At 36.4% G+C, this 23,006-nt stretch overlaps 4 protein-coding genes across 10 annotated transcripts in view; 2 read left to right on the forward strand and 2 right to left on the reverse strand.

Moving 5' to 3' along the window:
• Positions 1–4,666, forward strand: part of LOC110840522 (PMS1 protein homolog 1) — a 104,158-nt gene extending 99,492 nt beyond the window's left edge. For 5 of the 7 annotated variants that reach the window (XM_087352000.1, XM_087351997.1, XM_087351998.1 and 2 more), the window contains 5 exons: positions 855–1,167; positions 1,422–1,604; positions 1,986–2,113; positions 2,801–2,955; positions 3,493–3,805. In XM_087352000.1, coding sequence (XP_087208126.1) covers positions 855–1,167; positions 1,422–1,604; positions 1,986–2,113; positions 2,801–2,955; positions 3,493–3,675 — 962 coding nt within the window. In that variant the 3' untranslated portion in view covers positions 3,676–3,805. Of the gene's footprint in view, positions 1–854; positions 1,168–1,421; positions 1,605–1,985; positions 2,114–2,800; positions 2,956–3,492; positions 3,806–4,011 lie in introns of those variants that run through there. The other 2 variants (XM_022085615.2, XM_087351999.1) reach the window with 2 other exon arrangements.
• LOC110840526 (uncharacterized) lies at positions 4,406–6,842 on the reverse strand. The gene is made up of 3 exons (XM_022085619.2): positions 6,589–6,842; positions 5,617–5,773; positions 4,406–4,739 (listed from the first exon to the last, which is right to left on the reverse strand). Exons 1-3 carry the CDS (start codon positions 6,700–6,702, stop codon positions 4,636–4,638), a joined length of 375 nt encoding a protein of 124 aa, XP_021941311.1. The 5' UTR covers positions 6,703–6,842; the 3' UTR covers positions 4,406–4,635.
• A 61-nt stretch (positions 6,843–6,903) lies between these two features.
• LOC110840523 (EEF1A lysine methyltransferase 2) lies at positions 6,904–11,579 on the forward strand. Its single transcript, XM_022085616.2, has 6 exons — positions 6,904–7,044; positions 8,255–8,353; positions 8,732–8,816; positions 8,921–9,248; positions 10,443–10,552; positions 10,996–11,579. Exons 1-5 carry the CDS (start codon positions 6,986–6,988, stop codon positions 10,535–10,537), a joined length of 666 nt encoding a protein of 221 aa, XP_021941308.1. The 5' UTR covers positions 6,904–6,985; the 3' UTR covers positions 10,538–10,552; positions 10,996–11,579.
• Positions 11,237–18,515, reverse strand: sosie (oogenesis-related protein sosie). Its single transcript, XM_022085618.2, has 4 exons — positions 17,906–18,515; positions 15,459–15,605; positions 14,434–14,577; positions 11,237–12,306 (listed from the first exon to the last, which is right to left on the reverse strand). Exons 1-4 carry the CDS (start codon positions 18,087–18,089, stop codon positions 12,227–12,229), a joined length of 555 nt encoding a protein of 184 aa, XP_021941310.1. The 5' UTR covers positions 18,090–18,515; the 3' UTR covers positions 11,237–12,226.
• Between the last annotated feature and the right edge of the window lie 4,491 nt (positions 18,516–23,006).

Genomic DNA, 23,006 nt, shown 5'->3' on the forward strand with positions numbered 1-23,006 from the left:
AGATTACCACTTGCCTAGTAAAACCTGTTTAGTATGAGCTTTCACAAATTTTGCCGAGGCTCCTGCAATTGCCTTGCCATCTGCCTGATGTCCAGTTGATTTACATTGCATTACAGGGCACCTAGCCAACTATCTTGATGGAGTCACTTCATGGTCTTGTTATAGTTCTTTAATCACCAGTGCTCAGAACATGACCACTCTATAGAATTACTGAATAAATAGCTGCAGACAAGCAGCAAGGGTTTGTCCTGTATCTCGGATTTTTGGTGGGGTGTTTATACCCACTTAGTTTAAAGACTAGCATATTACTAAATGTGCTCTGGGAGTCTCAGGATCATACAGTGGACTCTTGTTCAGATGGTTCTAGATTTGATTCCTGGTCACATCTGTATGTGGATTTTTCTACTTACAGACTGAAACCTTTACCTTTGTTAAAAGTTAACTTGGGAGTGCAAAGAACATTAGTATAGTTCATGTTAAGCTGTGGGTCCCCTCAGCTGACCAGAAACTGTGCTGTATATTAGATTCTGTAATCTTTGTTCCCTCTCCACAAGAGTATTGTGCCTAGGTGGGCAGAAGCCAAGAAGGTCATTATAGACCATACTTGCAGGCACTGGATACAAGCCGAATATTACTCATAGTCTTGGGCTTGGAAGGTGAAGACAGTAAAGGTCTGCAAAATGTTGGCAGTACTACCTACTTCTACTTGAGAATCCACAATAGCATCATCACATTCATGTCTTATCTATGTATATCATATCTTACATACTTAAGATTATAATGATTTTGAATTAACTTTAATTTGTTTCACTTATGCTTGGTCCAATTAACTGACTGCTATCAGTCAATTTCAGTCTTACAGGAGTTCCCTGGTATTGCATTCACCAAAGTTTCTGAGATCCTTGTGGAGCGATGGCGGTCACTTTCAGCTGAAGAACGCATCATGTATGAGAAGCTGGCAAAAGAAACGTGTAACAAAGGCAAGGGTAATGCTGGCAGTATTAGTGGAACACTGGCGAGCAGTATCAAGGGGTTCATGAGTAAAGGTGTGTCACCTAAAAATGTTACTAAGAAGATTTGGCAAAGACCGTACAGAAAAGAGGTGGCTCTGGATGTATCATTAATGAAAATAAAGGAAAGTGGCATTCCAGTACATACGGTCTTAGGGTGAGTATTGGAAACAAAATAGAACTTTAAAATGACTGTCTTTTAGAGAGTTGTGTCATATAGCACAGTTGAAGTTTACTGCCTCCATGATAAGGGTAGTAAACTTATACCAATTCAGTTTCATTTGAAGTCATGAAAGTTTACACAAAGATAGGAATTGTTACAATGTTTCTGTACAGGAAACAGCTAAGGTATGAACTGCTTTCATACAAAATATTTTCTCTTTATTTACTTAATACATATTGTATCTGCAGTGGGACAGTTCCTATTCTAATAGGGCAACTTCATCCGAGTGGGACTTGGTTGTACAAGAAAGAGAATGAACTAGGTGTAGTGCGACACTGGGGCTTGCAAGAAACAGTTGTCTATCATAGATTAATGCTGGATCACAGCCTTCCTCTGAAGAAGCTGGACTCTGCCATCCCTATTGTTGAGAGGTACTTAACTTAAGAAACGTCAGAGGGCTTCTGTAATGTATGGCTAGCTTGTAAGCCATGATACGTGGTCAATAAAGGTTAATTCAGTTACATCACAGGCTATGTACTGTCTTTCAAAAACCATGCTGTCCATCTAGAATAATACTTCTGTTAAGATATATTTAGTAAGTTGTTATTTTGGGATAAATTTTATAGCAGGAAATTGCTGAACTTGATATATTTGTATATAAGTATTATCATTATTATTGTATTATAATAATTTTCATAGTGGTAGCATGTTAAAAAATTAGATAAAATTAGTATTGAAGCTGAAAACAAAATAGTGGCAAGAAGACTAGAAAGATTGAATATTTTCTAATGTAAGTTTTTTCTTTTCTTCAGCACTCTGGGTCCAGAATTGTGGAAAATTTTGCTGTCATTAAGCAAAACATATGATGTAATTAAAAGTGTGGTCATTATCTCCTGTGATGTCATCTCAAAAAATGGTTTTAGAATTGAGTTAAATGAAGGTAAGAGCTATGGATTTAATCAGAATTCATCAAGTGGTTAGGAAGACAGTACGTGTAGGTTGATGTACATAGATGATTGGATAGCAGGATGAAGGAATATAGAGGTTACTGAATTTCTGTCTGTTGATGAAAGATGTTTCTTTTTTAAGTTTTATCTAGAATAAGCATCTTTGCTTATGGGATCACATATGTGTATGCCCATGACACTTGTTGAACTCATTTGTAACCTTTCAGTAGTAACTGTCATGCCATTATGTGCCATTAGTCTTTGATAAATGCTTAATTTTCAGCCGAAAGGAATCCAACATGACAGGCAGGTAAACATGTAAGATCAAAGCAACACTTGCCATTGTAAAAATGGCCCTCAAATATTGTATGAATTTGACCTTAAAACATTTTTGGAATTCAAAGTGTGTGCTTGAAATGTATGTCTGTGATATCACTGATTAGAATGAAATATAGTGGTCCCTTGCTTTACAATGCCATTGGTTAACAATATTCCAATTTATAATCTGCCTCCTATTGTTTCTGTTAGCAATAAATTTCAGATTAACAATATGCCCCCAATTTAATTTTTTTCCTATCTCATATTTCCTGTATTGTGTTAACAACAATTTTAGTTAACCACGGTTTTCACGGAACCCGTTATTGTTAGCTGAGGGACCACTGTACCACATATTTTTTCAGGATCAGGAAGACCATCTTGCATGCTGACAGAAATAGCAAGTACCATCAGTTTTTATGGAATAAATGACTTGAAGGATGTGTTGGAGTTGATCAAGAAAAATGGCTTCAGTTCTTTGGAGAAGTGCAGGTCACAGAGGGTGATTTGTTATATCAGGGTTTGTATTTTGTTTAAATTAAGTGCACTGCTTGAGGAACAAAATCCTGTGCAGTACATAATACATAAAAGTTCTTAACTGATGATTATTCACTATACTTCTAGAGCCTTAATTAAAACTGGCATATGTGTTTGAATGTGACAGTTAAGGCTCTAAATTATTCTTTGTGATGTCCATTATCAAATCGTGTTCTGAGTATTTGCCATGCAACATAATCAGCAGCATCAAATTTTGATAAGTTAAAAGATAATAAAAAAACACTTTGATTGTAAGCAGCATGAATCATAATTGCATAGTGTTAATAATCTTTGGATGCTACAGAACAGAAGTGAATAGGATGTGGAGCTTCTTAATACAATTCAGGCATAAAATAATATTTTTTAAGTATGTGGGTCAGTGGTCAGTTGAAGGCTACAGTTAATTAAGGTATTTTAATTTACTAAGTTTCATGGATAAAAAAATCATGAGTTTGAAACCATGTTTAAGAGACCATGTGGATATGTTTACATGTGTTTAATATTTTTTGTTGGTGTGCAGGATGAGACTGTTCGCATAGTGCGGCAGTGCCCTAGAATTATGGAGAGGGACACATTGCAAGATCTTATCCGCTACTGGCATTCAAACCTCGCCCATTTAGGAACAACTTGTCTGCATAGGAAACCATTCTTTTTTATACTGAGAGACTTATCAGCAGCAGAATTAGAGAAACAGGAGTATTAAATTGTTGGTAAGAACTTTTTAATAGAGCCTGTATTTGTAATTTTTTATATACACTTTATTTATTTGCAGGAAACAGGTTACTATTGTTTGTAAATACACTTACAGTAATAAAACTTCAATTCTAAAAGTTTATGGCGGTGCATTGTTGATTTTACCTGAAGATGGAGATAGACTCCCATCTACGAAATGTCGTCGTTTATATTGATTTTATTTAGTCTTGGACAATGGATAATATTCAGAAAACAGTTTACTTCAGTAATTAAAGTGTTTATATAATACACAATTACAAGAGAATGATCAGTACATTAGATCCATTATTCTTTCACTCTTTTATAGGATGGTTATATGCTAAATGAAGTTCATGGAGCATAGTCCTTCTTGAGAAGGTAATAGTCTCTTGAGCAGTCAAATTCCTCACTTGTTATGGAACTGAAAGGTTCAATGCCATGTACACAAGATCTCATCTCTCTGGGTCCTGTCCTACCAAATGTCTATAAATAGATGAAGCAACCACCAAAAGAGGCGGCCAAGACAAACACTGGGTTGTAGAAATGCAGATGATTTTTCAAGCGATATATTTACAGATTGGGCTTTTCTAGGAATGCAGATGAGGAAAATATAAATGGTAATATTTAGGAGTATCCTTCATTGTAATAAAAAATAATCCTTCACTTTTTGGGGAAATATGGATGATGGTTTTGGATTGTTTCATGTTCAATGAACAAATATGTAAGCAGAACAGACCATGTTCCTTCTGGTATTTTTTAATATTTCTGAAGTAGTTTGCTTTGTACAAGTACACACATTATGCATCACCTTTACAAGTAAAAGTGTTTGCACTACACATAACAGATTGTCTTTTGATTATAGAGTCTCTTTACTGTAGCTCATGCCTTATCTGTTATTTTAAGTTGATGTCTGTATTACGTGATCATTTATCTTTTTCTATGAAGTACAAAATTACAAAGGTAAAATAAAGTCATGAATGCCAGTCTCGGTATAATTCTCTTCTTCTTCCTCCTCCTCCTCTTCTTGCTCTGCATGAAACTGGCCATCCAACATTTCTGTAACAAAAGAATGTGTTACATATGTATTGCTGTGACATAATGACAAACACAAACACATCATACACAAGTTCACTTATTTCTGGAGTCTTGTGAATGGCCTGTCGACTTGGTAATGCTCGTCTTCATTCTATGAACAACAGCAATTCAGTTGACATATTGCATAGATGTAGAAGATTTTGAGTTGGCAAGTTTGGTCATGATATATAACTGGACTGACATTTTTGTGCAGCAACTGGCAACACTGCTGAGTTGGCACATGTCTCAGCAGTTTTGTCAAACAGTTGGAATTTCATTTCTTTATTGGTTGCAGTTAATGTTGTATTGGTATAGTGATTTATTTGGGTTATGAATTATTAGGACAATCAAGATTGACTTAATGGATGTGAAAAATTAAGATGTACAGGCACTTTGGCAGTAGTGACAAAACATTCCCTTCCAATGTATTGCTGACATAGATGAAAGGAACTCGTGAACCAAATTTAGAATTTGTTTGATTTCTGGGGAAAATCAGTTCAAATGCAGCAAATTAAATTCATACCTTTCTATGTGTACCAGTTTTATATTCAGAATAAATTCTTAATTCAGTCACTGTATGTTCTTAAGCCATTGTGCTTCCTTCAGAAAGTGTTATAATATAAATTTGACATCACATCCAACTGCAAATTCCAGGATGAGAGAGTGGTGTGCAACCTGTTGTTGAATGTCCAAGATTTATCTTATGCTGCTAATTATTTTCAAACTTTTTATATTCCACTTTTGGTTTCCACTTCAGGTTTAATTTCTATTTAAAATAGATTGCATGTCTGCAGTGAACAACTATGCTGTTCAGCATTGCTGAACAGCAAAATATCATGAAGCACAGATATTTCCTTACTTTTCAAGGATGAAGTAACAGACAGATCCAGTTTTTCTTGATTTACTTTCTCTGTTGAATCCATGTCTGTCATCAGTGCAGGAACGTTTTTCCTGGAATATCTTTCTTTATTTCCATCTTCTGCCATTATCATGCTGTCAAGCTGCAACTGCTCAACCTATAAGGAAAGAAATATTCATATGAAAAAGATACATGTGTCAATATATAAACCATTCTCTCAAAAGCCATATCTGTACTATCCTTGATTGTCTGGCATATTGAACAGTGGCCAGCAAAGTGAAGTGTAATTAATATTGATCAGGAATGGCTGGTGCAAGAAACAAAAATGAGTTGTCACAAATAAACTTCTTTATAGTATCTGGCTTCAAATAACTTATGACATCACATGAGTTCTGACTTGCTGCACTATTAGGTTCAGGCAGAATTGTGGTAATATAATAACAGATAGAAAAAGATCAAGACTCATAGTTCAGACATGGAAAGTGTCCAAATCAGGCCCTAGGTGACCGCCAATATTCGCATGTGTTAATGCACATGGCAGACTACAATTAACTGTAGAATTGAAGGACGAGCACTCAAGATAAACACACCAAAAGAATATAGTTTAAAACACTATTGGATGAGGATTTGGGATAGTATAATCTCTGTTTATTGCTCATACATAAAATAATGTCATTTGTATGATTCGAGGTTCTTCTGGGTTGTACAGCCATGTAGTCTGGTAGCCGTTTACCAACTATTCAAAGATACTTGGTGACCTCACCATCAGGGCGATAAGGTATCAGCCTGATGATGGAGGCATTAAGAACCTCTGAAACTTTGGTAAACTTCTACCAGACTACATGGTACTGCAACTCAGACCTCCATATTCGTCCTGTTGTTTTGCGTGCAAGGGTACAACATCTGCCCTTACTTGAACAATCCCTCTAAGACAAAATACGATGAGTTAGTTATACGGACTGACAAATATACCTGTAATTTATGCATCTCATCCCTCACTTTTTTTAGAACATCTAATATAATGGATTCTTCTATAAGTAACTGCCGCTGCTTTGCAATTAAACTAGGTAAATCATGTTCCGACATTGCTTGCGTTTAAAGCAAATTAATTCCTACACATTAAAGAAAATAAACAAGAAAACATTCACAAAATTATACATAGAATATATCAACACCGAATAAGAAAACATAAACAATAAACCTCCATGTTTGGTTTTAGGTAATGCCAGTTACATGCTGGAGAGAATTTCCCTTCACACTGTGTAGAAATTCCCTTCTACCTTGTTATTTACAAAAGACGCGTCTACGTTAGCCGATAGGTTCATGGTACCAATTGGTTGTAAATCGTAACTGTACCCAACACTGTAAAATGTCCGAAGAACAGGTGACAGAAGAATTAGTATCATCTGAAATGGGCATGAAAGAATAGTAAGTTCTATCTCCATTAAGAATAATCGTGGAACGTAATATTTTATTATAACGTTATATTCCATCATCATGTATTATGAATAAATGAGGTTATGATTACTAGGCGTGTTTCTTGGTCTATTTAATGACTCCGCAAAGCATAGGTTATATAGTATCATGAGGACCTTGTGAAGATGGTTATACGCTTGGTTGTGCTGCTTAGTCTGGTAGAAGTTTACCAGCGTTTTAGAGGTCCTTGTTGCCTCCATCATCAGGTCAACACGATGATGGGGGCAGTTCAGACTACATTGCACTATTACCCAGAAGACAGCAGTCTTCATACTAACTGCCGTGAGAACCTCAAATCCTTACATTGAGGACCTTTGTGTTTTATATGCTATTGTTGTATATGCTAGTGTGTTGTATGCTGTTCCTAGAATAGAATTTATTTACATTCCATAGAATCTAAATAGGTCCAAGCCAAGGATGTAGAACATGCCACAGCACAAATATAATACTTGTTTCTAATACAAATATAAATTATGTAGTTATTACGATAATTACAGCAAAAATAATTACGCAAGAAAGCATACCCACTATTGCTTACATGTATTTGTAATAGATCAGTATTTTATTTGAGGTAAATTCTCTTATGGAGTAGAATGAGTGTGATAGGAGATACTCTTTTAATCATTATATTGTGATTCAGACTTTTTATAGTAGCGGGGAAGATTATTGAATTGCTTATTCTGATATAGTAAATCCTTTTTGATATTTACTGATTTCAGTGTTTGGCTTAGGAAGTTATGCTTCTATCTTATATTTGTGTTGTAGATATCTGAGTTTGTTTGAAATTTTTCTGTGTTGTCTGCTACAAATGATAATAATGAGAGCAATATCATTAGGATCACAAAATAAGAATGAACTAGGCTGAAACATGACATGAGAGAGATATGTGAGAAATGTGTAAAATGTTATTCTAAGGAATATCTTTTGGAACAACCAGTTAGAGATTGACGATTGTGATGTGAGCACATTATTGAACTAAATGGTAGATCCAAGTGTTTTGCACTGTGGATTGAATTGAAGGGGAGCAATATCTTGTCCCATACCAGGTATATTGTTACTGGTGATGAACCTCCTGTTATCAATACCAGATTAGATTAGATGTAAATAATGAATTAAATATGTTGATGGTATCTGCATTCTTTATGTTTGTTTTTTCTATTAGCTGGAATGAGGCATATTTAATTGAGAAGAAAAATTTCAGTGACTATGGAGATGTTGGAGAGATATGGTTTGGAGAAGACAGTGGTCTCAGGATTGTGAGGTGAAATTATTTGATTAAAACCATTAATTTTAACTTTTTATGTCAAAAGAACCTGTATGTCAATTGATAGGAAGAGTGGTATTAAAACCTACATTATCATAACCGTAAAATGCTCTGGCTCTGGGTCCGATCTAATCATGGGTACCAGGGGAACTTTTTCGTGGGAGTGAAGCAACCAAGGTACGAGGCTGACTGCTTACCTCTATCTACTGCAGAAGTTAAAGAGTGGAGCTATACCTCTATTACATCATACATCTTCATGGCATTTTAATAAATATCAGGGACAACTTTACATTTAGTATGGAAACATTTTTTGTCTTACCCATTCAACATACAAGTTTATAAATTAATCACCTCACATTTTTATTTTCTTTCTAGATGGCTGTGTTCCAGTGCGTTAGTGAAGAAAGATGACAGAATTATTGACTTGGGTTGTGGAAATGGAATGCTGTTAGTTGAAATGGTAATAATAGGTGATAAAATGAAAAAAATGAATTGAATAGTCTATATATTATTGTTAAAATTTATCATTACAACTTTCAACGTGAAAATACAATTCTTTTTTAGGCTCGTGAAGGTTTCATTAACCTTACTGGAGTAGACTATTCTCAGAATGCTATTGATTTAGCTGAATCAATAATGAAAAAACAAAATGTCACAATTGGATATGAGGTGTGTAATTTTTTGAGCTTAGATGGCTCTGCAATGTCCAGAGAATATGCTATTGTTCTTGATAAAGGAACATATGATGCCGTAAGCCTTCATCCACATGACTCCAAAGGAAAGAGAGAGAAATACATTTTAAATGTATGGAAATTGCTGAAACCACAGGGTTTGTTTGTCATCACTTCATGCAACTGGACTGAGAAAGAGCTAATATCACACTTCGGTGCACGTGAGTTTGATTTTCACTTTAACACTGTATGTCATAATTTTCATCCAGCACCACATGACACCATGTTCTCAATAGCTTATTCACTATGTTTCATAGATGTCTGTTTTTCTCTTAGATATAAGTATAACCTATAATCCAGTTAACAGGATTACTTGTCATGTTCCATTGAAATTTACTGGGGGAACTCCAGATATGGAGAATGCCTGAAAATATATTGCCAAGTATCTTAGTCCTTCACCACACATGTTATATATTGTGCAAATAATTGGGCCATTTTTTGGTATGGACTAGGTGGTATTTTAAGGATATTGAAGTTGGTACTTAAAATGTTAACATTTTCTATTAGGTAAGTACTTTGGAGTCAGTGATCACAGGAATAACATTATAAATTGGATTTAGAGTTATTATGAAAAGGGACATTGTTTGAAATTATGTGGACTTGGAAGGTGTTCTGTGACAAGGTAAAGAAAAGGTTTTATGGAGTATTATCAGCACTTTTCCCCCTAACATCATACTCTAACAAAAAAGTAAAAGAAGCAGTTGACAGTTCTGAAAACTTTTAAATAATTTATTTTAAATTATTTAGTATTAGATTAATTTCACTATTGTTGACATTTCACATCTATGCTCCTTGCTTTTGCTGTCTGTGACCTCTCAGAAACCATAAATTAACATATAACAAAGGGTGAAATACTTAGTAGAGGGCCAACCATTTTGATGAACATCAGGGCAGCTGTAGTTTTTGTGAATAATTAGCCTTTGCAAATGTTACAATTAAATTAATTTGTGAGATTTCATGGGCACATTTGCTGGTACCGATTTATATGCTGTTTACCAGTTTCAGCAACATTTGTCAAATGATATGTGTTTAAGGACATTAAGAAAAGTAGACCATCAAATAAATTAAAGTTAATACAGTTTTATTCACTTAGATAAAGTGGCCCTTTCATAATGTAGGAATGCTGTCTATTGTATTTCATCACACTTTCTTAAATGGCTCTAAAGGTATGTATAAAGGTTGAAGTATGCCCATAAGTAAAGTGTTCCTTAAAATGGAAATGTGAAAGCAGCAAACTTCATTTTTCATTAAAATTTGTCAAAGTAATTTTTCAAGTTAGAGTTGATAGCTATACAAAATCATTTATTGTTGATTATGATAACAAATGCCATTGTTGTAATCTTCTATGCTTTCAGAATTCTGCCTTTTTGATGTAATACCATCACCAACATTCAAATTTGGTGACAAAACAGGAAACCTATTTACTTCACTTGTTTTGCTAAAGAAATAATAGTTTTTTATGAAGGTGAGTTGTATTACTTAATTTTATTTAGATAAACATACATGTTGAAGTCTGTTTAAAATGGAACACCTTTATTGGTAAATTGCCTTGGTCTGAAGAATATGAAACAAAAATAAAATAAAATCACATCTTAAAAAATGGAAATGTTACAAGAATGCTTTAAGCCTAAATTCTTACATTACCTAGCCTCAGCGGCCTTCTGCTTTGTCAGTTGCCTACTGCTTTTTGTACGCTGGTAGTAGAATATTAAAATGGACGTCAAAGAAATAGGGCTGCCTTATGAATGTGGCTGAGGCTAGGGGTCCTGTGGCAGATTTCTGTTTATGTGGTAAGAAGTGTTTGTGTTCAGTAGAAGGTGGGGATAAACTTGACTAGCTAAGTGACTGATTGGTTTCCAAGAAGGATTCTGCTCCATAGAGTTAGTTGTTGAAGATTTGTATTTACAGGACATGTCCAATTCCAATTCTTCAAAAGATGTTGCAGAGATTGGAGACCAGTTTAGGTCTACAAATTGAAGAAAACAGCTAAGCTTAAGAAGGAGACAACATTAAAATATTAAATAAAACAAGTTATAAATGGGAAAAAAAGTGTGGATTTTTTTGTACTGAATTGTGTTTTATATAAGACACTGTTTGTATTTAACATAAATCTGTACTGTTTAAACCAGAAAGCTAAGTATGTATCAAATATTTCTTCAGTGCTTTATTAAACATTAAGTATAGATACATAAATTGACAGTATTTCAATTTTTACAGTACAAACATTGAACATTATGTGCTAGGTTTATACTACTATGGTGAGAAAAATATGCAGATCTTCCTATATATTTAATGTAGCAATTTCCACCATAGAATTTTTATGTTTACTAGCACATATATACACATACATTACAATTATGTATACACTAGCTCAGTATTTAAACCAATTTAAAATTTAATGTTTTGATGGTGATATTTTTAGACTAGCAATACTTTATAATTGTGTTTTTTGTATATCAGGATATAAAATAAATATTGACAAACTTGCTGTAGTGAAATCTTACCACTTCAAGATGTGAACATAATTTTAATCATTTCCATACAAGTATGAAGCAATTGAGAATGGTGTTAAAATATTTTTTTGCAGTAATAATGAGTGTATTGGTTTGTATTGGAACAACTTTTACAGCATATAAAAGCAGGTGATAGGTTGTTATAGTAATTTACATCAGTTTATGTTTAAAATGGAAATAACTGTTTGGATATCTTTCTAATGATTAATATCATTAACTCCATATAAAAACCTGCATATAACAACATTTCGTATACATAGGCACCTTTTAATTAAAAAATTAAGTGCTTCTTGCAAGGCTGTCTGAAGTCTCACAGAGCCTGATTGATGTAATTCAGATATGTTCTATCTGCCTCAGATATCTTTATACATTTTCATCTTAGGAAGAGTTAGCAGAAAATTTCCCTTTGTATAATCTGTTGACATCCCATCTCAACGAATAGAAATATTTCCTCCAGCTATATTCTTTCTCAGTTTGTATCATATCTTACAGTAATTTCATATCAAACACTTAATTGTTAAATTTATAAAACAGAAAAGAGGCTTCTATAAAACATTGATATGTGCATAAGCTCTTTATAACCTCACATTGTCTGTTGTTTATTCATTGGAACAAACTGCAGTACTTCAGTGCATTAATTGTAGAAGTGGATAGAATAATAGAAGAAAGGCAGCATCAGTACATGGAACTGTTGTGAGGATACCTCCTGAAATAAGATACAACTTTTGTATTACATTGTTTTAACAGTATTTGATGCCATGCATCACAGATCAGTTTAAACAGTTCTTTTATTTATTTTATTTGTGGGATATTTAATGTTGTTCTCAGTACTTTGCATTATGTAGTGTTGAAAGGTTTATTTTACACAGTATGTATCAAGAAGCCAATTAACATATACATGCCATTAAGTCAGGTGTTGGCAGCCCATGAGCCATATGTGGCAATAGATTACATTTTTATTCAGCCTCTGACATGAATTGGGAATTCACCAGTGTGAGAAGGGTAACAACTTTCTACATTGAAAAAAGGTAAGAACAAATAATCCAAAAAAAGAAAAAGAGATTTTAATAAAACAAAAATTGTGTATATGGCCTTGAATATTGAAAAGGTTGCTGGCCTCTGCCATAGGTTATGATGATGAAATAAACAGACCTTTACAAGTGAATAACGAACGTAAATGAATAATTCTAATGAATTTGTGGTATGGGGCAGTTGAGATATTACGCTTTTCTTATGAGAAGTATTTTTTGATACAGTAATGTCACAAGCTCCCCTCCCCTGCTGCAGTGGTGTAGCCAGCCTGTAAGGTGTTGATACTTGCGGTTATATAATTTTGAGTGGCTTAGTGTTTTGCTTCATAAGAATTCATGCTGGAAATAAAAATAGAAGTAAATGAAAATTTGAATCAGGTCATTGTTACCTTGTTCACTGGATGTGATGCCACTGTTTAAGAATCCTGGCAAACTCATTGATACAACACTTCTTTTAGTGTAAATCTGGGAAACTTCCCACAGTTTAAGGACCAATCAGAGTTGAGGATGATTTTACATGATATCTTTCTTAAATAAACTGCAAGTGTTTCATGCTACATCTCATTTAGTGATTATAATTGCTAGAAGTAAAATAATTAAATTAACTGTGTCCTTTTTATAAACCAGCACTTACCCTTTCACATCAGAAATTTAATTTAATTCTGAGAAACTGCTTTCATATATGATACTCTTTGTTGGTACAGTTACAAATTTGAGGGGAAAAGGGGACTATGTCTCGTGAATAAAATTGTGTCTTTTTATGAATAACTTATGCATTAGTGTACTTCATGACTCTTCAACATAAAAATTCTGTGTTATTCCTAGAGATCACAGTAGAGGCTGTATGTACATTTTTAGGTCAGTAACATTGCATTTTACCCAGAGTATTTATGTTTCCTGTTTTTCTCAGAATGAACATCATTTATTTTCATAACCAGCATTAGCCAATTAACATTGCCATGGAGATATGATTTTTCTTTGAGGTTGGAACTGAATTTTCAAATATTATTTATAGATCTTTGTGATTTGAATTGTTAAAGCAACTAATAACCTATAAAGAAATTGCAGTTATGATATCCAGAGACTGAGATTTCAACATAACCTCATTCAAGTTGAAAGGTTTCCAGAAGTAAAGTAGAAGGATGGGCAAAGTTGTGGTGGCATTAAGAAGGCTAGTTTGGTTTATGCATGATGTCTGTTTGTTACATATTTGGGTGGTTATTAGAATGTTATAAATTGAGCATACCTGTTATAATATGCCAGGATGTAATAGGAGGTTAGACAGCATTTCCAATACCATATAATTAATAGACACTTTTATTAGGGCTATATTAGTGGTTTTCTTGAAAACAAATATTTTGTAAATATTGCTGAGACAGCATATGTATTCTCAGTGTAACTTTTATTCAGAAGATTTTGTTCACATCAGAAGTTAAGATGGTTAAGGTCCAAAAATGCATTTCTACATATAGCAAAAGATTATGGACAATTAGTATTATTGGATTTCTGGATTTTGTCCATTGTCAGGTTCTTAAAAGATAGTAGATATTATTTGTAATAAAAGTTTAGTTTTTATTTACTAATACCAGTTTTAGCAGTACATAAAATATGTTTAAACTCTTTGGCCATAAAAATTATGTGGTTGATTAATCTCTAAATTTGTAATGGTAGCTGGATTTTGAAAAGTGGTTTTAGGAATGCTGTCTTAAATGGCCCTGCATTGTGCTGTACTTCCATATGTTGGAAGATGTACATATCAACATAAAGCATATTTTCTCTTGAAAACTCGTGACAGTACTTACTGCTGCATTCATAATCATCTTCTGCAAAATCTTCCTTGCACTCACATGTCCTAGCTATGTTGGAACTGGCTGAGCTGTTGGTTGGAGTCTTACATGTTGCACCTGATATGCAGTCTTCGTCCTCATTGCATTTAAGGTGAAGGCCTGCGAAGAAAAATATAAACTGGTCACAAAGCAATCTTGAGACTCACCACGACGAAAACCTCAAATTAAATCCTACAAAGCAATGGACTTCAAATCGGAGTCAAATTTTTTTATGAAGGGTCAATAACATAGGTGGAATGGCGTTAACAAAAATTTGAGTAAGCCTATATGTCTATCCCCCAAATGCGTTCTGTGCAGTTTTGCACATCACAGTGGCCTCTGTGTTTATTTATTGTTAATTCATATGTGTTTTAAATAAAACATTTATTTTCCTGCCTAGGCAGGCAATGGTATGAAGTCAGCTAAATGCTACTTTAGGACCTACTGATATTTTAAACTAGGGGTTATCAACCTGTGGGTCATATGTGGCTACATAATGTGTTTTGTGAAGTAGGATATGTATTACTGATAACAAAATTCAAATTGGGAAAGAGACACTCACAAGCAAAAACAATGTCAGATATCTCAGTAACAACTGCTTTTGTTGGATAAAATGATGTAGCAGTGTGTAAACCTGTTTGTAATAGTAAGCCTGATTCAGTAGCATTTAAATACAAACTGTCGTGGCATTTCGGTAAATTGTCCTCATTTATAAGTTTGTGGTCCGCTGAAGCAGTGTTCTGCAAGCAATGTGTTGCCACAAAGTTTCAGGTGTGCTGCGAATTTTTATAAGAAATCGTATATTCACATTTATTTGTTAGAAAAAGGCAATTTATATGTAGACATATATTTATGGCCGTGCATAGTTTGCGACAAGTGAAGAAAATTTGTGGAACACTACAGTAAAGGGGGCATTCAAGGAAGTGTTTTTGTGAAGTTAATGTGTTCCTAAAAGTCAGGGGCACACTACATCTAAAAGCAGGGCCGATGGACGATCTTACCTTGTTTTGAGTGGTGACAAGCACCATTCAGTGGAGACTTCTTCTCGCCACAAAGACAGCGCAATTTTGTGTCATCGGGATGCTTCATGCATGTTGTGTTTGCAATTCCTGCACAGTCTATGTTGCTCCTACATTCTTTTCCTGAAACTATTCAGATCAGAAGAGAGTATTACAGATTAAACAACGCCTTTACCAATTTTTAGATGTTAGTAAGTGATATTACCAGAATGCTGGACACATGAACTACATGTGCCTAAGCCAAAACAGAATAGTGTGATTTAGAAGTAACTCCATTGAGCCCTCCTTCCGAGAAATTGATAGTCTCTCAGCTAGTTGAAAAATTCCCTGTCTTTTGTGGAACACAAAGGTTTATTATCGTGTTCACATATCCTGTGGTCCATATTCTCTGTCAGACAAATCAAATACTTATCTTACAACCCTGTTTAAAATCTGTTTTAATATTTCCCTCCAAATCATTTCTTCCAACTAAAATTTTGTATGCGTTTCTTATCTTTTCCATGCTTGTTACATGCCTCATCCATATCGTCCTCCTTATTCGATCTTCCTCGTCCTCTAATATTGAGGAAAGAATACAAATTATTGAAGCTGTTGTTTATGTCAATGTAATTTTATTTTCTCCAGAAGATGGGTGCCTCCTGTGATGTTGCATTGTGTAGTCTAATAGATACTGACCGACTTTTCAGGAAAGCTTACTGCCTCTGTCATCATACATGGTGTGACAGCCATGTTAAAACTCGTGTCCGTGAGATCATGTAATCTCATTTGTTTTCTGGAACTTTCTTTTACATCGTGTTAGGTCCATGAGACCAAGTTTCACACCCATACAAAGCAAAATTATAATTATATACATTTTAATCTTTCAGTAAGTCTAATGTTTTTAAAAATAAAACCACTTATTCAACATATTTATATTTGCTGATAATTTAGTATAGTTACTAAGATTATCACATTTGATGTGAACAGTTTCGACAGGAATGGTGCAGTGTTATATAAGAAGTCTCTGACATCTCACGCAATCGTATCGAAACGGTTGGTTCTGCACGTTCTGTGAGCAGAACAAAGTCTCCTTTAAATGTTACACGGATGGACATTATTTTCCCAACGTCCGGGTCGTCGGTACATTCATTCTTCGGACACGTGGTTTGTAAGAATTTCGTGCGCCTGTGCTTCTATTTCATCGAATATTAATTTATTTAAAGATTCCTTATCGACTGCATAGATTATGTAGCGTGTAGAGAGACTGTTAATGATCAGTTTGAATGGACGCTGAAGAAAGTGGTCGTATCCTAGTAGGTGCATGGAGGGACTGCCGAAAATCAAGTAGGATAGACGGTTACCGGAACCAGATTCGTGGGATTAATAATTTGTACTTTTCACCACATCTTATTAGGGTTATCAAATCAAAGAAGTGTGGAGTGGTCGGGACATGTAGCATGCATGGGAGCGATGAGAAATACATACAGAGATCAGTCGGGTAACATGAATTGATCTGATCATTTAGAAAACCCTGGATTAGTTACGTGAATACTATTAAAATATATTTTGAAGGAACGGAATGTAAGTACGTGGACTTGATTCGACTGACATGATACTGTGCCTTGCTCATGTGAAGGCGATGATGCGTCTTAGGATTCCATTAAAGGCGGGAAATTTCGTGATTAAGTGAGCGATTTTTGCCTTCTCAAGGACTCAGTTCCGTGGAGTTAGTGAAAACAAATGCATGAATTTCACTCTTTAATTCTCAAAATCAGTATTGTGGTTCTACAATTTCAGATGAGTTAAATCTGTGACTACACAGTTCTAAGTTCGTTGTCTATATGATACGTATTTAACTGAGTAACATCAATCATTAGAAAACAGTGCTGACTTATTAAGAATGTAGACAATACCTCTTCAGAATATTTTGTGGGAGAATTCAGACAGACGCTAAATTATGGTATTTAGGGAGAAAAGAATAAACTGGGGCAAATTTTGTATTAAAGAATCACTGAAACTGGTATACCTAATACTTTTTTGAATGTTAAAACAGCCAGTTATAACGAGTTCATTGAGGCGTATAACTTTTCAAACCACTTTTGTCTCAGTTCCACAAAAATAATAGCTTTAATGGAGGACCGAGGGAAAACTGCATTTATATAACTGATATATAACAAGGGAAAAATAATTGACTGTTATTAGTAGTGGTCGAAAAATACTTTGAAATCGTCAGTGGGGAACTAAATACATGAAATTGTTTCGTTTGAAATATCCTACCTGTAGAAGGATAACGAGATCTAGTATTGGGTAAGTTAGTCCGTCCGTTCTTTAAACATTCCGATTTTATAAGTATATTTCTTAAGCTATTGGGTTTTGTTATTAACATGCCGTACGTTCATGTCGATACTATGCGACATGAAGTCACGACACTGTTTTCCATTGAGACTTACTTTGCACGTGATGTGGTGTCGACTGATTTCGGGAACCCGCGTTCTGATTCCCGAAAGTAGTTAAACGAGCTGTTTTCTGCTGTTCAGAAAACCCAATACTCTCCGCCTGCTGGTACATCAGAAACAGAAAGATGAGTGTCGTAGTAATTGCCTGCAGGAGACCAATGGTTGTCCTGCTCTTCATTGCGATGACACGTCAGCCAACAGCCGGAAACTGATATCACAATAGTCACTAATTGCTAGCAAACGTTTAGGGATACGTTGTTTAATAGTGTCTGGGTCAGGGATTCGGGAACAACTGATCTGCAACCACTTGTATCTGGAATGAATATGACGGCGGTGAAGGGGTCAGAACAGATCGAACCTCCGAGACTTGAACTCCTTAAGTTCTCAGAAGCGGTGATGGAGGAGTGTGTTGTAAACGCTGGGGTGATATTTGCGGAGGAAGGGGAGACTGTACCGAGGCCTCGGAAATACTTGGGGTGGATGGTGGGGGTTAAGGTTGTCCAGGCTTCGCCCTCTCTGCCTCTTGCTGTATGCCTCTAGGGCCCCCCTGGCTTATGCCAGCCAACCCAAGGCGCTTGTTCGTAGCGAATGGATAGACGGCTGGTAAGAAATGCAGTCGAGTACACAGGCGAAGGTACTCGTAAAAACTCGAGTGATGTTCGGAGGGGGTAGATACTTCAGGCTTCTTTCCTTGGCCTCAGTGATTTTGTCATGCCCTAAAATGTGCATGCTCAGGAAATGTAAAACCACGGAAGTGAGGAACGAGACTATACGTACAAACCCTGTCCGGTGAATTTGTCCTCATTTTCGTGAGGTTTTTCCATTTTGTGTTGTGGATATTTTGTCGATCCCAATGATTCTGGATGACAATTTCGTACAATATTTACTGATGAAGATCAGTAGAGCTTTGCAAGAAAAGTTACGCTAGTCATATGGTGATATCTACAAGCGTGGTAGAGGAAGACACATGATTTTATTTTAAAGCATTGATGGCATTAAACACTCTGAACATAGTAATTAGACTTACTGCATTCCCGTTCTCAAAACGACTGGTCCAATTTCGATTCTGATTTATAACATCAGTCGTCGCTGTCATTGTTTCTGGATCCAACACAACATTAATGCTGTCACATCCGGTAGCTGTCTGTCCTTGTCCCTTTAACGTTCGACTGAAGACTGCAAATGTTTACAGTAGCATGCCTGATCATCATTTGAAATGGATGCGCTATAATTCTTAGCAGAGTTTATGAGCACATGCAGTGACATTAGGTCTTATCTTCGTATCTCCCACTTGATCCAACTTGAACTTAGCCTGACCTAAATTGACCTAACATAACTCAACCTAACCTAACGCAATCCAACCCAACGCAAACTAACCCAATCTAACCTTGTGTAACATAAACAAACATCCCAGCCTGACCTCATCCAACCTAACTGAACCAAACCAAATATAACCTACCACTTCAGGATATCTCCAGGACTTCCTCAGGACCGCCGTAGAGAATCTGAAGGAACACCTTAGGACCTCTCTAGGACTTGTCCAGTAGCAATCCAGGATCTCCACCTGACGCCCCAGGACCTCTTCAGATCCTCACCAAGACAAAGCAAGGACCTCTCCATAATTTATCCAGGACCCATCCAGGTCTTCTCCAAGACCGACCTAGTATCTATCCAGGATCTCCCGAGGAACACCCTAGGACTTCTCCAGGACCACCCGTGAAACGCCAAAGGACCTGTTCTGGACCTCCGAAGAACCACTTCAGGAACGCCTAGGAACATCACAGGAGTTTTCTAGGACCTCTCTCGGACTTCTCCAGTACCACTCTAGGAACTCCACCGGACCACTCCTGGACCTCAACAAGACGGACCAAGGACCTCTCCAGAATCTCCCCAGGACCCTTCCAGGTCTTCTCCAGGGCCTCTACAGGACCGGCCTAGGACTTCCGGAGGACCACCCAGGACCAACAGAGGAACACTCTAGGACTTTTCCAGAATCTCTTCAGGACTTCTGCAGGACCTCTTGAATACCACACTACAACCTGCCTGAACCTCTCCTGGATCAATTGAGGACATTTCCACTCCACTCCAGGACCACACGAGGTACACCATAGGAACTCTCCATGGCACAGCCCAACCCATCCTAGCGTAACCCAATATATCCTAATCTAACTTAACCCAACCCAACCTAACCTAACCTTTCCTTGAGCACAACGCTGCTAATGTCTGGCTGCCTGCAGCTGGCTAACGATGCATTTTTTTTATTATTACTTATGCTGTATTCCATTGTGTTGCTTACCGTTGAACCACGAAAGTAAGAGAGATTACTTTCAATTGTTTGTTTTTAAGTGTTAGCCTGAATAGCAGAAATGTCAGGAACAAAGGCTGACTGCGACTTTCCGTGACATACGAAATCTGCTTTTAGCTTTCTAGCCTTGCAGTTTCCGTAAAGTTGCAGTATAATGTATGCATTAAACATTTTCTGTCCGTCAGTCGATTTTGCTGTCTTAACCTTCACCACTACGTTCCGGTATTCCCTTCCAGAAATAACAAAACTTACAATGTTATTTCACATTATACTTTTATGTAATGATGTGTAATTACTACTTTGTATTATAATGTATGGGTCTCGATCCCCGGAAGATGGGATTTAGGTCTGGTGTTTCTGATCAATTCCATTTCTGCGGGAATGCCTGAAAGTTCGCATTTCATGTCTTGACGTTTTTCAAGATTCGCTTTTCACGCCCAGCCTGAAAACCTTCATTTTTATCTCTGTCTCATAATTCTGAAGACAAATTTCTGGAACTTTTTGAACACCTTGTTGCGAACGAAACCGAAGTTTTTCGACACGCCAAGTGCTACAAAACGTGCTGTATTCTATTAAATAAAAAGTGACTGAATTCATACATCTCGTTAACCCTCGATGGCGTTTGATCGCGCACCAACTCTCGTCTTCAGTCGAGTTTAATATCAACAGTTCAATGTCGCATGTACTGCGAAGTCCTGTCGAAAAGCGAAAACAGTTAGTGACTTAAGAGCAGGTGATCGCTTTTCGCAAGACTATGGAAAAGATTTTATTAAGACATGGTTTTGTACGAGGTGCGATCGGAAAGTTTCAAGACTGTGTCGATAGAGGGCGAACCGGATGTAGTACGAGCTTCCTACATTCATAGTGAATCAGTGTGCCAGCCGGCATCATCGAATTAGCATTTGTTTCTTAGTTACGGGCGTTTTGGTAGTGCATTACACCGACCCTCCTGCGATTTCGGAATGGCGTGTGCATCAAATTTTGTCAAAGACTCGCCAAAACGGCTACGGAAACCTATGAAATGCTAAAGCAAGCATTTGGGGAGTCCGCAATGGGTCGTCCACAAACTTTTGTGTGGCATTCACGTTTTAAAAATGGCCGAACCTCTGTCGATGATGACGAGCGTTCTGGACGACCATCTTCGAGCACAACGCCCGAAAATGTTACGAAGATTCGGCAGGCCATTCACGAAGATCGACGTCGTACCATCAACGACTTGTGCGACATTGTTGGGATAGGCTATGGGACCTGTCAGCTGATTCTAAAGGAAGAACTCCACATGCGACGCATCCTGTCTGAGGACCAGAAGCAGAATCGACTTCTCGTTTGTCAGGAGCTCAAAGATCTTGCAAGAACCGACCCCAACTTCCTTTCTAAGTTCCGTGTGACTTCTTCCTCTTCCCAAAGACGAAAATTCAGCTAAAGGGAAGGAGATTTGAGACGATAGAAGAGATTCAGGCAGAATCGCAGATGTTGCTTGATAGGCTGACAAAGAAAGATTTCCAGGGATGCTTCCAGGCTTGGCAGCGGCGCTGGGATCGTTGTGTTCACTCCCAGGGGAACTACTTCGAGGGTGATGGATGAATTTAATACCTGAGATAAGTGTACGGGTTTTTATACGCGCAGTCTGGAAACCTTTCGATCGCACCTCGTATGTGAAAGGATCATGGCTGTATTATTACATCCTTGGTAGTGTCATATCGAAGCAGAACGTAGAGAAAAGATAGTGGCTTTTATAAATCGTGGAATGCTGGAGTAGGCGGGCAAAGTGACGTCACTATCAGATTCTGTTGAGACATAGCGTGAGGTAGTATGGCTAATGATAAGAAGTTACGATAAAACTCGAGGTTCTGAACCCGTTCCTTAAATAAGAGCGGGCGGTCCAATAGGAGGTGATCATGCAATCCGTGACGTAATATTCTTCTCTGTCGTCATCAGATGTTATACTTGGCACTGAAGTATTATGTTACTTGAAGTTCTGCCTTGCAGTTACTTACATTTTCAGAATTATTCTTTTCTGACTAAATAAACTTAGAGTGGGCCAGTTGGCCTATTTGAAAACGAAGTCCTGAGAAAAATATTTGGTATTAAGAGACAGGAGGAGCCTCGTAACTTGAACGTTTTCCTAATTATCTTTTCTTTAAATAAACCAAGAATAAGAAATATATGTTAGGAAATTACTTCTTATAATTGCATATGTCTTCTATAGAATATGCATATACGAATTCAGTCGGACTTGCTTATCACAGTGGGTTCCTTCCTGAAGACAAACCCACAAGACGCGAAGCTGACCTGTAGGTGAGGATTTACATACAGAAGAGAAATGTGTGCAGAATTTTGATTTGAAACCTGAAGAGTAGAGGCCACTTGGGAGACTTAGGTGTAGATGAAGGATTAATATTAAAATGAATCTTGCAGAAATTCGGTGATAGGGCTTGGATTACATAATTTAGCTAAGGACAGAATCTTATGAACTTGGTATTGACTCTTTATGCTCCATAAAAATGTAGGGGGTAAAGTTTTCACCAGCTGAACGACTATTAGCTTTCCAAGAAAAACGATTATTCTGTATGGAGATAGATAAATACATTACCTTTTCCTTCAAGACCTTGTGCCATCTCCACTTATGACCTTGAATAATATCCATTGAATTTTTATTCACCCATAATCTTTCGTTGTTCTTCCATCGCCTAACGATGCTTTTCCCTTATATGGTGTAAAATGGAATAAATATTATTAATTAAGCAATAGAAAGTGTGTGGAAGTAGGCAGGTTTATCCAACATTTTCC

This window comes from Zootermopsis nevadensis, unplaced genomic scaffold, assembly GCF_977971745.1.
Source record: "Zootermopsis nevadensis isolate Lab colony 2312 unplaced genomic scaffold, Znev_1.0 Znev_ptg000020l, whole genome shotgun sequence".
In the NCBI taxonomy this organism is placed as follows: Eukaryota; Metazoa; Arthropoda; class Insecta; order Blattodea; family Termopsidae; genus Zootermopsis; species Zootermopsis nevadensis.

Coding starts and splice junctions, on each gene's coding strand:
- LOC110840526 (XM_022085619.2), bottom strand. CDS start 6,702: ATGTCGGAACATGATTTACCTAGTTTAATTGCAAAGCAGCGGCAGTTA. Junction 5,774..6,588: donor ATGAGATGCATAAATTACAG/GTATATTTGTCA, acceptor CTTTCCTTATAG/GTTGAGCAGTTGCAGCTTGA. Junction 4,740..5,616: donor TGTTACTTCATCCTTGAAAA/GTAAGGAAATAT, acceptor CTTTTGTTACAG/AAATGTTGGATGGCCAGTTT.
- LOC110840523 (XM_022085616.2), top strand. CDS start 6,986: ATGTCCGAAGAACAGGTGACAGAAGAATTAGTATCATCTGAAATGGGC. Junction 8,817..8,920: donor GAATGCTGTTAGTTGAAATG/GTAATAATAGGT, acceptor ATTCTTTTTTAG/GCTCGTGAAGGTTTCATTAA. Junction 9,249..10,442: donor AATATCACACTTCGGTGCAC/GTGAGTTTGATT, acceptor CTATGCTTTCAG/AATTCTGCCTTTTTGATGTA.
- sosie (XM_022085618.2), bottom strand. CDS start 18,089: ATGAAGAGCAGGACAACCATTGGTCTCCTGCAGGCAATTACTACGACA. Junction 15,606..17,905: donor GACACCACATCACGTGCAAA/GTAAGTCTCAAT, acceptor TGATCTGAATAG/TTTCAGGAAAAGAATGTAGG. Junction 12,307..14,433: donor AGATGATTATGAATGCAGCA/GTAAGTACTGTC, acceptor ATCTTATTTCAG/GAGGTATCCTCACAACAGTT.